The sequence below is a fragment of the Diplotaxodon limnothrissa genome, linkage group LG16 (genome assembly GCF_057381915.1).
Source record: "Diplotaxodon limnothrissa isolate DT_005_m linkage group LG16, D_limnothrissa_male_GT1.1, whole genome shotgun sequence".
NCBI lineage: Eukaryota > Metazoa > Chordata > Actinopteri > Cichliformes > Cichlidae > Diplotaxodon > Diplotaxodon limnothrissa.
In genome coordinates, this window is record NC_140611.1 from 8,887,312 (window position 1) to 8,902,065 (window position 14,754).

Consider the following 14,754-nt stretch of genomic DNA (forward strand, 5'->3'; position numbering starts at 1 on the left):
CCAACAGCAACACTGGAGCGATACAATCTAGATGAATTAATTGGTGACAATTCAGTGCCAACATTCACAGGGATTTTGAGTAATGTTTGCATATTATTTATGGTCTAATAGTGCTGATGGGCTGATGAAAAATCATGTCAAGAAAGCATGCATCAGATTAATGAGCACTCCGGTGATATTTATTTAAGTGCAAGTCATCTCTTATGACAGCAGCACATTAAGAGCATTATGTGGACAAGCTGGAGACCATCATTAAGATATTAATGGAAGGCTTAATTATACCCAAGTGTTCTTGGGTATTTTATGTGTAGAGAGGGAAGGTGGGTACACACCACACTGAAGTCCAGATTCTGTTCAATCCACTCCTGGCCATCCTTGAACTCCTCGTGCAGACCCATGATGTACAGAGTATCTACTGCATCAACGATGGTTGCCCCCAGTTGAGAACTACCTGTACAACACAAAAGATCAAACAATTGAAATTCTTCCATCAGTTATTGCTCATATGAATATTTATTTATGCAATTAACAGTGACATTGGTTTTACATCCATCAGAGGCTCTCCCAAAGACGCATGCATGGAAAAAGCTGCAAACTGTACACAGTGCAAGAGATGCACTGAACTTATTAAGAGAAAGTGAAAAGTCAGTGCAGATAACAGTTGGATCTATTTTCTACAAAGATTTAGTCTGTGCAGCGTTATCGCTCCAACAACGATGATTTACCCCTAACCTGAGGATAAGCACGTCACATATCGCACTACTCAGTCCAAGAGGCCTGCATGTGTGTTGCTGTTCTTTGCCTCTGTTGACAACAGTTCATCCAGTCCACTTTAAACTTGCTTTACTGATTATTTTGTGTTTTTGGAGTGTAAGCCTGTGTACGTCTTTGACAGGACATTCACTGATCACATGGTCAAGATAATTTTCTCTCTGATTAGCCACCGTCTCATTTGGCATTAGCATTGTTCTTCAGGCTTGCTCAATGGGTTTGTCTTTATTAGCACCAAACCCTGTAGCTTTCCTTTTTCCAAAGTACTAACAATTTGTGTGTCTGGTGGCTTTTAGAAAAACTGTGTGTGTGGCGTTAACTGAAATTTGTCAAATATAGCTACAATTACACACTCTACTCTCGCTTACGTTACTTATACTGTAAATTAGTGTGTTTAACTTTAATATAATTAATTTATTACTTAAAGTATGCTTACATTTTTGCTCAATTTACTGTGAATACAGAACAGGCTTGCTGCTGCTGTAAATGTACAGCTTTAAATCAAATCATTGGACATAATTACATCAACCAAGACAGCAGTTACATTTAAAATGTTTATAATACTTCAAATAAATAGTCGGATGCGCATTCACAGCCACAAGCTAACATGACAATAGCTTGTGACATTGACACACCACCACATAAACATTCTGAACAACAAACCAATAAAAAAAAAAATCCCTCTCACGCAGTTCAAGATGGATCTTTTAAAGCTAATCAGAACTCAGATCATTGAAATCAGCAAAAAGTAGACACAGTTAAAAAAAAAAAAATACCAAGAAGCCAAGGAAGCTGCAATCAGTGCATTTCTAATAAAAAAAAGAAAAGAAAGAAGGAAAATAAAAAAAACAGAACTTAAAACTGTTGAATTAATATTTTCAGAAAGATATGGAGTGGCCAACCAATGGGCAAAAGCATTCAGCCAAGGCGAATGGTAGCAACCATAAAAAATGATCAGTTTGCAGCCACAGGAGCAGCTCTGTGTGTTTGTCTGTTATTCAGTGACATTTTAAAATGTTTTTCCTTTGCTAATGTGTGTTCATATAAAGCATGTCACAGTAGGACTAATTCAAACACATTGCCACATTTCATTGCCTTTTCCATTCTGAGGAGGAGACTAGTAATCATAAGACATTACAGGAACAGGGAACTGCTTATTATAAGTTATTAAAACTGACTTTGTGCCTATAAGGTTCAACTTTATGTAAATCAAAACCCTCCTTAGAAATTAAAGTGAAAAAAGGAGTTATAGGATATTATAGGAAATATCATCAAAATGACTATTTCATCAGATCATCTACACCCTTTCTACTATTGCCTTCCAGTTTGCTTTAGTTCGGTTTGCATACATTACCACCATATTTCAGAGGTAAAAGTCAGTGGCACTGCCCTTTAAAGCCGTCCCCATTTCATATCAGAAGCTGCGTGAACAGCTAGAATTCCTGAGTCTGCTCGCCATCCCTTCTTATCTATGAATCCATTCAAAAGGAGAGTGTCTGGCTTCATGCAGGAGCTGCAGTGTTATTATCATCATAGACAGGAACCTCTAAATCACTCTAAAAATACACTGCAGTCAGGCGGGCGGAGCTGATAGCAAGATGCCCTGGCTGCCTGCCGGATCTTGACAGATTGGCGCGACCGTTGGTAGAGCAGAGCCCCTCTGCTGCACCACACAACCCCCATCTCCCTCCCTTCTGTCACTTCCATCACCTACAGGTACGCTTGAGGCTCCCATAGCAATGTGACACTGCTGACACAAAGACAGAGGCCTGTCAAAGATACCGTCTCAGAATACTCCTCTAAAGGTCTTGTGCAATAGCTCCTAAATGCAGTGCTTCCTATGTGTTCACAACAATGACACCTCTGCTCTGTCAATCATTAACACTGTTGTGTTGTGAAGCAAATGAAATGTGACACTAACATTTTATATACGGACCTGTTTTCTTCTAAAACAACAAAAGGGTATCAAACCTCTTGTCTATGGTCCAGAAAAGAGGATTTTAATACCAAAAGGAGTTTTGGTGTTTATCAAACATCTTGAACAGAAGACATCCCAGACAACGTATGTTGTGTTAAAATGTCTTGGATTTGAAGATAACAATTTGGGTATTGATCCAAATAGAAATAAAATAGCCCTTAAAATCCTCTGTAAGTGATTATTCAATCCTTATGTTCATGACAAAACCTGCAAGTGATACTTCAAAGAACTGGAAATACTGTAGAGTCTTTACCTTACAATATAAAGCACCTTGAGGTGACTGTTGCTGTGAATTGGTAACATATAAACAAAAAGGATTGGACTGGATTAACTGATTGGGGACAAATTGCCCTTCTGTATGTAGAGCAGAAGATCTTAGCGAAAGGCTTTTTTCTTTGTTCATTTTTAAAAACTCCAACTTCTCACGTAGTGAAGGTGTTCTCTGGGTTTTTCACCTCGTCCGCCAACATGAAAACCAATGACAGCGGAGCATTTCTTTGGCCAATCCAATCTAGCAACAAGCTCATCAAATGAATCACCCTCCATCTTCTAATCCCAACTCCAAATTCAAAGCAAAAGAAAATTTAAATGTGCAGATTACTTATGCGTATCCGCCGGACTCTTCTGGGTGCGTTTCTCTAACCTTGAGAAATTCTGCTCGCTCTCATCTTTGGAAATAACCTTGTTATCACACCTGGAAAGTTTCTCTCTCCAGCTCAGCCTCCATCTTTTCGTCTGCCCCTCCCTCGTATACCGAACCATCTGCTTGTGCTCATTCATCACTGTCTTGCTGCGTTCTCCCTAATCTTTCCTTGATCGCTCCATTCAGAACCCAGATTCGCGAACAATCCATTCACGCTTTTTTACATATACATCTCATTAAAAAATTTATTTTTTGTTAATTTGACTCAACATCTTTCCCTACGAACGGTCACCATGCATCTTCCTGTATCATCTCTGTCATGTCCTGTTGCCATGGGTTTTCACGACCTGACTGCTCTGCAGCCTTGATATAAACAACACCAAAGGCATCACATGAAGTTGAATTGGTGCTTCCAGGAGTTGATTTTAGGGTTGCCAGGCGCTGCTTATCAGAGACAAATTGGCCGGGATGACGTTTATTTATTCAGGGAATTATTGCCACTGCCTCGTGCACACAGACCTCGCCAGCTGCAAACCAACACACACTCTCATCAGGTCTCCTGCTCTTTTAACATAGATTCATGTACTCTCCCTTCCCTTTGATACACCACACAGCTTCTCACTACTTCAACTGAACTCCACCCCCCACTCTTCAACATGCTCTCTCCATCTATCACAATTTCACACACCTCTCTCTCCCTCTCCCCCTCCATTATCTCTCTCTCCCTCTCTCGAACACTCACACTCTCAGTCCCAGGCTCCGTGCCGGTTTCATTAGACGACAGGTTTCAGAGGCATGAATTCACACGAGGCACGAAAATGTGATGCCATTATTCAGTCTCCATTCTCCCTGTCTTGTAAACTGTCGGCTCAGGGAGAGTGGGAGATGATTGAGAGCTCAGGTGTGTGTGTTTGTGCGTGTCATGCATAAATTCGCTTGGTTTGGCTCTGAATCGAATGAAAATGGAAGAAAGTGTAGAGGTGATGTGTGGAGATACATACAAAGCATTTGTGTTTCAAGCGTCCGTGTCGTGCCTTGTGTTTCTTATCATGACCTCTACACAACTCTGTGGACATGCAGGTCTAGTTGCAAGTCTACTCTTCTTACTCCTGTACAGACTATTTCTCCCTAACATCCAGGGCTGCCCTCCGAAAGCTGAAGTCAGAGATCCCACATTTAAGTTGCAGTGTGTTTGAGGACGTGTGATGAAGCTGAAATCTGAGGTTTAAGTGTTACCAGAAGAGCCGTTCCCTTTAACAAATCTCTGTATGATGCTGCGTTTACTGACCTACAAGAAAGTAAATAAGGGTCTGGTTCTTGCCAAATTATGAGACCCTTCCTCCCTTCAGTAGAGAAGAGCTGATCCAAACAGAACAAGCTGACAACGTACCATGCTGCTCGAAGCCTGGTACATTTAAATGTCGGAAAAAGTTTTTAAAATTCTAAATGCAAACTCTGAGGAAGAGCTACTCCTACTACTACAACAAACAGGAAATGTGTCTAGTGTTCCACACTGCTGAATCTAAATAACACGTGTTATAGGTGCTTGTTATTCCAGGAACTCATTAAGATAGATGGACACATCAGCCATCTATTTTAATTAACATTGCAGCTAGAGAAGTGCAGGTCATGAAATATTAAGCCGTGGAAGTGCCGAATGCAGCCACATGTAGAACGAGGCAGGCTGTGCAAACAGAGCACTGGGGGAACTATGGGTGAACTGAATAGAGAGTCTAGAGTGTGGAGAACTAATCCGAGCAAATAAAGAGTAAAATTAAGAGCAGAGCAGCAGGATTATGCCGGTTTCAGGACTGAAGAGCAGAGATGAAGATGTGAAGAGCTGCAGAATGAGGTGGATCAGTGTGAACAATGAGAGGTTGCAGGCAGACGTAGACAAAATCAGAAACTTTAACTTTTCTGATTTGTAAAATGAATAAATCCTCTAAACTTAATCTTAAATACCAGTGTTTTAAATCTAACTTATAATTTGGAAATTATTGTAAAAAGTTATGTAAAATGAACAATTTTACATTTACAGGAAATGCCTTTTGTTGCCACTACGTCTGTTGTTGCAGGATGGGGCCAAAATCTTTCCAGTGGTTTAAAAAATGATATTGAAAATCAAGCATTTTCCTGGGTATCAGTATTGAATTTGAAAGTATCATGACAACCCTGCTCCATTTAAAGAAACAGTATTTTCTCTGGAGTGTTCAGGATACCTGGAAATACTCCAGTTCGACTTTAACAAAGTAGCCGAGTTCAGTTAGTGTCACAGGGATTTAATCTACTATCTAACTCGATCATAAATGGCATCGTTTCTTCACAAATGCTGCAGCTGTTACCAGCAGAAAAAATAATTCCTAACATATATGTGGTGCAATTTTGGGAGACGTGAAATAAAATGAGCTGGAGTCACCAAAGTCAAGATTACCATGATGCCTTTTGCTTTAAAGTGAACCTTTGTTCCAACAAATTTAGCAAGCACAGTTAAAGCGTCCTGCACAGTTCTGGACCGTTTGTCCTCTTCTATGGACCCAGGTCCTGTGTGGCCCTGCAGCCTGTCCTGTAATATACCCAGTGGCAATTAATGAAGCCAAATCAAACTCCCCAAGACAATTCAGACTAGCCTGGCTGGCGATGAGTAACTGGTTACCAACTTATTTGGCAGCAGAATTAAACATCTGCTGTGTTCTGTTTTCTGCCTCAGAGTGTTACTGGTCAGTCTGGGCTTTTCAGCTCTACATGAGCTCCCTGGCTAAACCTCAGCCCGGATGCCCGTTTCCAGGCTCGGTGCCAAAGAGCCTCAGTCGGCACTGGTCTGAGTGTAAAAGTATTTGCTGGCATCCCCTTGCCCCATGTGCAAAGAAAATTAAACAAATAGCTTTGACAACAGTGTCGCTTGTGTTTGCAAATGAAGAGTTGAATGGTCAAAGGATTTCAGCTCAGTTAATGATGACACAATCGAATTAGATAGGCCACCATTATGTGATTATATGACAATATGTGCAACTCTCCTGCACTACGGGCGGAGCTAGGATTATAGGGTTACTGTGAATCCCTATATCACATATATATCCCCACATGGCTACTGTGAGTGTTTGTTTTTCCACCCTTGAGCCTAGTTTGAATACAAAGTTGTAATAAAACTGCTGGTATTATTTTCTGTAATTTGGCCTGGCCTGTCATGGACAGAACACTACAGGTCTGTCTAAAAGAACACGACTCAGAACTGAATATTAACTCAGAAGAAAGAAGAAAACAGATTCAGCAAATTTGATCTACACTACATTTTCCATATCCAACAGACAAGTTATACAAAGTTTAGATAGGTGTCTATGCTCTTTTGGTGACTGTGCTAATCTTTGTGAAAAATAATTTAAAAAGGTAATAAAATAAGAGATGTGAGATGTGAACAATGTTCCTTAGCACTGCAATCAAGTTAAAAAAAAATGTCTTCTTGTCAAGAGGTAATAATCGCCCACAAGGACAATGGAACCAGAAAAACATCTGCAAAGCGTATTTTTCATCACTCCATTTTATTAAATCTTAATGACTAAAAAGGTCATCTAAATGATCCATCTGCTCAACTGTAAAAAGAGAATATATGGGCGTTAAGCGGGTTACTAGGGCAATTATCGCAGCCTTTCTTGTACAAAGTTACTGCAATCTAGCCTTTCAAAAGCTCAATTTATGTTTCGTGAGTCAAAGTCTCCTTTGTTTAAAACACAAAGCATAATGTCAAATGTGGGTCTTTGTCACTGACAGACAAAAAAAAACAAAAAAAACCCAACAAAGCTGAGGAAAGTCATCTGTATGAAAAGAGAACGTTGGCCAAGATGTGTAAGTGTGGGCAATGGGGAGGAAAGAGGAGTGTGACCTTTCCTGAAGTACTTTAGTTAAATAAAAGGTCAGCAACTCCTACAAAATCTAAATGGTATGCACATGAAATTTTCTGGGAGACAGAACTATACAACCAATTTATCTGAAACAAATTCACATCAAAACAACTGGGCCGCCGAGTACAACTTTTTCACAGCTTTGCACTGCCACCAAACCTCCCTGCACTGTACTGAATCAGATCCCTTTAACAAAAAGTAACAACCCGACTGGTTCCAATGAGCCCAAACCAATTATTCAGCAGCAGTTATACAACCTTGATCATCATCTGCTCACATTGATGGCAGACAATAAAAATGCCAAAGCCTGTGGGTACAAACCTACAAGGTGATGTTTTGTTTAAGAACCTTCCCCTTTTTCTTCTCTGTTTGAGAGGCTTATGCACATTCCTGCTGGACTCAGCAGCAGGCAAATCCTTCTGTTTCCTGCTGTCCAACTCGGCACTGGCAGCCCTGCTGAAAGTTTAATCTGAAAGGGAGGCTCACATTAATGTTCTGAAGAAGATTTGATGCCTTGTTTGGGAGCAGAATTCAGGTCTTACTCTTCACTCTCTTTTCACATTGTAACTGTTCCAAAGCCTGTCAGGGTAGGAATTATGTAACAAGCTCAGTCATAAATAGAAGTACCAATTAATTCTAGCAGGTACAGATCAGATCTGAAGTGGTGTCAAGAGGTTACAATTACTAATAATACATTTTTAGAAGCCATAAAAAATGCATTTAACCTTAACCACTAATGTAAGAATTTCCATTTGTTTTCATGGTTATGTTTCACTGCTATCAGATTACAATATATCCAATAACTTACTAATAACTTACTTCCAACTCGGCAAATCAAGTCCATTTGGCAGGTGACTCTGTGGAATATAGTGATGGTTACTGCTCTAACTACAGCCTGACATCATGAACCTGTGATTCCAGAAACACTAAGAATTTCAGTGAGCAAATTTGCCACCGTTACCACTGTGAACCTGAAATGTGCAGACAAGCATGGCAACAGTAACTAAGAGGCATGGAGCTTAGTGAAGCATCAGCTGGATTTCTCTCTGTCTTCCCCTCCACAATCCCTGATCTCTGCTTCACGCTCTTCCTCTGCTTCCTATTCTGCTGCAGAAAGCAGTCTCGAGTCTTTGGGCCATCATTAGGAAGCAATCATCAGGCAAACCTTTCACCCCACTCCACTCTTTCTTACTGTCTCAGTCATCAACACATCCAAGCATACAACGTGCAAGCTTTGGGAGTGAAATGCCTTCAGTTAAACATGCATGGCTTCTCATCCAACATGGAAAATCACTTCTGTTACTAAGTATTAACCAACAGAATATTAGTTTCCCATTATTTCCAAAATATGAGATGAGTAAGAGTTTCCTTTTACAAACAAACAGAATAATTTTTTTTTTAAAAAGCTTGTGTTATAAACTCTCGGCACTGTCAAGTAAATTTTCCTACTTGAAGCACACATGACCGTGAACAAAGTAACCTAGCTAAACTGTGGTTGTTTGGAGGTAAAACTGATAGTGTCTCATCAGTTTTACCTGTACACGAGAGATGTGTCTGCAAATAAAATGTAGAAGGTGAGTGATAATGACACCCTGTCAGGTGAAATGTTAGGAAGGTATTTATGTATGCAAAACAGATCTAAGTTCGGCGACTCGCCTATGAACAGTAAGGGTTTGGCTGACACCGTTTTACACTTACGAGCACCAAACTAAGACCATGGTAATAGTGCCATAAGATTTCTGGAATCAACCCTCATGAAAAAGGCAACAACAGTGAGGAGTTTTGGATAATAGCTTACAGCTGACAGCATGCTGCATCCATAAAAAGATAACTAAGGAAGTACTAGAAGTAGGCTCTGTGGGTTATTCAATATCTTGCGATCAATGCTGACAATACACCCAGAGCAGCACAAGATGCATCGCATTGCTTTTGTTTGTATACAGAGACTTTATGGACATGCACAAATACTCTAACATATCACGAATACCCCAAAAGGTGTATTCAGTTCATTTGGACGTAGTGTTTATAGTGGGAGAAACGTTCAGCTGACTGCAGGCTTCCCCAACCTTATAAACAGTACTCATGGCCGCTGATCAATGATCTTTGATTAATGATCAACGCACTTTGATTGGTGGTTGATCAATGGTCATGACAATTTCCATATTAATGATCAAGGAACTGACCTCATAGCCAAACAGTCAAGGCACACTTTGGTACAAGAACTCAGTTTATGGCACTAGATATTACTTATTTAATATCTGCACATAAACATGTTATTTTGCTTACTGATCATGAAGCCATCACATAAAGGCATGTAAGCAACAGGGTCAAGTAAAGTTACATGACACTGAGTGAAAGTGGTCATTACATCATCCACACAAACCCAGCAGAGATAATGTGAGAAGGAATGAAAATCCAGTAGCTCTACAGAAGATTACATGGCTGAGTCTACTGATTAGCAAAGCTTGAAATCAAAGTAGGGTTTGATCTGGTATTTTTACAGGACTCTGAAAGTGACTGAAGCCAAAGAGAACCTACTGGTACACAGAGGGCCTGTAGATAGTCTTCTAAACCCCCCACCCCCAAATGACTCGTATACTGAAAATCCTGTAATAATTCTTTTTGCTTTACTTGAATGCAGTAATTTATGAGCTTTAATGCCATTAAGAAAAGCAGCAAAACAAAGAAACAGCATCAAATGCTTTTGAGATTACAACCGAGAATGTGTTGTTGAAAACTGAGTTTAAAGTGACAGATCATCTCTGTGGGCAAACAACCAAAGTAATCTTGTAATGGAAAAAGCATGCTATGAATAATGAGGCAGCTCTCTCCAGTACTGAGCTGACAGTGGATCCAGGTGTCCAAGCCTCATCCCCGCTTTGCATCATCCCCATCGCCTCCAACCTAACAGGCCTCTAGCAACAACATGCCTGAGGCTGTCTGTAATATCATTTACTGTGAGTGTGTCAAACTGCCACTGGGGAAAAGCCATGGGGATGAGATATGAGCAAATCTCCACTTGCAGGTTTAGATGAAAATCGCTGGACTGCAAAACCAATAAAGCAATAACAGCCACTAGACAGAGTATGGATGGCAGGCCTCAGACTCACCACTGAACTCCCTCGCGTGTCGCGAAACGAGACTAAAGCCGCTGAAATTACTTCAAAAAGCCACAAATTAAATCTATAGAAAGTAGCAACCCTAAGAAACAACACTCCTCAATTTCTACTGCAAGTAGGGCTACAACGATTCCTTGGCATCATCGATGACGTCGACTACAACAAATAGTCGACATTTACATTGTCAATGTGTCGTATACTAATACCACGTAAATGCATGTTTGTAACTGCAATACACTACAGGAAGCTATGGGGGCAGTATCGCCTCCATCGTCTGCCAAGACTGGAGTCAAAACGAATGAAAAAGATCGCACTGCAAACGCAAAGCACGAGGACGGAAAAAAAATTAATTGTCTACATGACTGTTACCGCATCATCATTTCTAATTCTGTTTTGTTCTGTTTTAGTAGTATTAGGCACAGGCATATACTAGTTTTAAAAAAATCCAGTGTATTTGCTACTTTTGTCTTACAGAAAGGTCATGAGTTATAGTGGCTTGAACTGTGTAGACAAAGGATGTGTTTGGATCTGAAGTCAAAAATCAACTCAGCTCATCTCAACAGAATAGGGTGGAAAAATAAATGCATCGGCATCAGCGCGAGGCAGAGGAGACAAGGTTATCTGAGGCACAATGGGAGCCCTGATCCACTTGTTACCATTCTGGCCAGCCCTCTTCTCTCAGGACAGATTAAGGCTGAGCTGGAAGGCATGCAGTGAGCACAAAGAGCTTTACGCATTTTCTTTTTTAACAGCTGCATGGAGGGCATGTTAAATAGAAGCTAGCTGTATACAAACTGTTATGTATGTAATGCTTTTGTCGGGAACAGAACGCTTCTCAGTTCTAGCCTGAAACGGGACGATGCCGCGCTCGCTTGGTCGGAGATGAGAAATCTTTCCACATTGCCCTCCAGTCAAGAAGTCAGGTTCAGAATTCAAGTTTAAAGAAATGCAAAGGGATACTTTTTATCCCAACGTGCAGTGCATCAGGGTCTAGCAAAATATGAACGTGGTTTAAATCCATAACTCGCACTATTTTCATCCAGTCAGCCAGACTTTTGGATGTCTGAGTCCCCCGTGTTAAAAGCAGTCAATGTCAGTAATAGCTAACACAGCAGGAGGTCCACTGCATCTCTCAAATACTGCTTTTTCTTTCTGCATTCTGCACTCTCTCCAAATCACACCAAAACACAATCAATACCGCCTGTAAGAAGACAGGATACGCCTCATCAATAATGGAAGTGTGTTTTGTGAGGAGCGCAATGCTTGATTTTGCCTTGTGTCTTGCTTGTATTTTATTGGCCACCCAGTGAATAATAACAGCATCTATCCATAGTCAGCTATTACAAGGCGGCAGGGGAAAACCACCCAGACAGACACAATGATAAAACACAAAAGGACATGCTGCAGATGAACAGTCAGACACACATGAATACTAACAAATGGAAGTGCGCACACACACACAAGCAGCATCTATCTACCATTTAGCAGCAGCTCATAAAATAACAGAGGCGCCTCCGGCCAATTTGCCAGACGGAACGTTCCAATTTGACACAAACGCCTCATAAGCATGCACCCTCACACCACACACACACGCACATAAACGCACACATCCAGCAACATTAGCATAAACACACAAGTCAAGCTGGCAACTCAAACAGATAAACAAGCACAAAGCCACATTTTCACAGGTATAAGCTCACAGTATCCAATGAGTTAAATCATTATTGGCAGTGATTATTACTAACACATCTATCGATATTAACCATAGCTCTCCTCATCTTTTCACCATTTACTTTCGTAATTCAAATGAATCAAACACGACACAAAGGCAAAGGCTGCAGCCTACACAGTCATTCCATCCAGCTATTGTTTAGCAGGTTATGTGCTAATTGCGTCTTCTTTACAAAGCTGTGACAGAGGGCTGGATAGCTCTGGATAGCTGTGTGCCTACTTCATCAACTCTGAAAGCCATAGACCACAGATGAAGACATGCAATTGACTAATAACACAAGGAGGTACAAGAAAAAGCTTGGGAACGCTTTGAAATAACCTGGATTTCTCTATTGATTACTGACAGAATGTGACCACCTAAGACAACTGTGGATATGCACCATCTGAACTAATAGCACACAGGCAGTTTGAAGTGGCCAAAGCAAAACTGTAGAGATGCAAGAAGCCTGAAAATGCTACACGTATATTTCTAACATTCTGGCTGCAACAGAAGCATATTTCATTTCTAAAGCATGGCAGAGGCTTGGGTTTGATTTGCTGACTCTGAGCTTGGTTGGCTTTCAGCACTGAAGAGAACACTGAATTACACACTGCATCAAAAAAGCTCAGGGGCACCCATAGTACACAAACTACTTTTCCGGGATCCACCATGATCTGACTCACATGAAGATCTGACCATTTTTATACGTAATAAAATGAGAGATCTTCATAGCTCCAAAGGATTCACAAATGTACAAATGCCTTACAGCAACATCAAACATGAGCACGTATGAAAAACAGCTTTGCTAGCGCAATCATTTTGCCCATTTATCAATTAAGAGAACTATTTTCAGAACTTTTGGTTCATAAAGATACCAGTAACATTTTCTATATCAGAAATTTGGACAACCTTGCTGACAAAAATTCCGTCTTAACTGGGCACTGGTTATTTAAAACTACTATTATTTCTTCACTTCAGCAGCTTCTGTTTTTTAAAATGCCTCAGGCACGAGCTAAGCCAGGTATAAATATTGTATTTGTTACAAGAATGAACTCAAGAACCTTTGTGCTCTCTGAGCTCTCGGGGAACTGAGGACTCAGTTAGCTGGGCTGCACTCGTACTAATAGATTTACAGTGTATAACCAACAGGTCAAATTAGCCAGGCAACCCGGCCAATCAAAGCAATCTGTGCTTTTAGGGAGGAGGTTTTTAAGAGACAGAAGCTAAAACTGAGCATTTCTGGTACAGGATATGAAGAGCTATTGCAACAGATAACAGAAGTAAAAAAAAAAAAAAAATTCTGAACAAGCATCCAAACATATCCCAAAATAAAATGATAAATCTGCAACTGAGCATAATACGAGCACTTAAAGTTTGCATAGTTATGAACTTGCAGACTATTCACAGCCAAAATTTATCAGCTCCCATTTGCCCAAAGGAGCTTTGCAGTGAGTTTTAGCCCCCTGCATAGCCTGTCTAGCCTGCAACTTTAGTGTTTTGGTTAATTGGCGCAGTTCTTAGTGGGCGGTCCTTCTCAGTCAATAAGTTCTAAAAAGCCTCTGTACACTTCAGACTACACAGCAAGCAGCAGACAGGCAGAGTGGAGCATCAGCTGCTGAAGAGCCAGATAGTTTTGTACAAGTGCTGGCAGAGACCAAAAAAGAAAGACTTCACAGACTTCCAAACATATAGATATATAGATAGAGATAGATAGTTTAAGCTATAATTCAGTCATTTTAACATTTTATATGAATCGTTTCTGTAAAACATATTTAATTTGAACAGCAGGTAATGTTGTTAATGTTTTGAAAATGTACAAAATGTTCAACTACAACGAGTGTAGTGGCTGGATCATTGTGATCATCATAGATGGCAGATAAAGAGGTGCATACCAATAAACAAATCCCGATTGTCTCTCCTTGTACAAAAAAGAATTTCTCACCAAGCATTATCAGCTACACTGTCTAATTTTAAACCTAACACTACAACTTTACTGTGATAAGGCTGACACATTGGAGTGTTAGCCCAACAGTGAGATTATTTGAGTGTTTATTGCTCACTAACAAAGTGCAGATCTATGCACTAAATAAAGACTTGTTAAATATCTGCAGTATCTCAAATACATTTAGATTTCTCCTGTTCGTCACGTGCATCCTCTTGTTGCAGCCTCAGCGATCCTATGCTCGTGTTTGCAAACATTTTTTTCCCCTAATGTGATATGCATCCTGCTGGAGGCACTATCGCATGACCTTGTCCACAAGAGAAGGAGCCGTGTGTGTTTGTCTGAGTGTTAGGAAGATGGTGTGTGTGTGTGCACATCACGCATGCATCCAAGTGCGACTTATGACTGTGTGAGCAAACTGCCGATGGGTAAAGGCGGCAGTATCTGGCTTACCAAAGATATTTGTGGAATGTCCTTTCTTGGCGATGGGCTTTAGCTCGTTGTGACCCCAGCCGTACTGTCTGTAGCTGTCCCAGGCATGTTTCATCATCTAAAAAAAACAAACAAACAAAAAAAACAGTATGTTAGAAGAAGCAAAGTCCTTTGACACGTGTGACATCACTGTCACAAAAAACAAAAGGGACACAATCATACAGTCATCATGGTGGTATGATTTCAAGTTGCACTGATATAA

General features: G+C 40.4%; 1 protein-coding gene across 2 annotated transcripts in view; it reads right to left on the reverse strand.

The window, feature by feature from the left end:
* man1a2 (mannosidase, alpha, class 1A, member 2) overlaps positions 1–14,754 on the reverse strand; it is a 153,618-nt gene that overhangs the window by 87,311 nt on the left and 51,553 nt on the right. For both annotated transcript variants that reach the window (XM_085375241.1, XM_085375242.1), the window contains exons 4-5: positions 14,514–14,610; positions 333–451 (exon numbers count right to left, since the gene is read on the reverse strand). In XM_085375241.1, the coding sequence (XP_085231367.1) occupies positions 333–451; positions 14,514–14,610 (216 nt within the window). The remainder of the gene's footprint in view (positions 1–332; positions 452–14,513; positions 14,611–14,754) is intronic.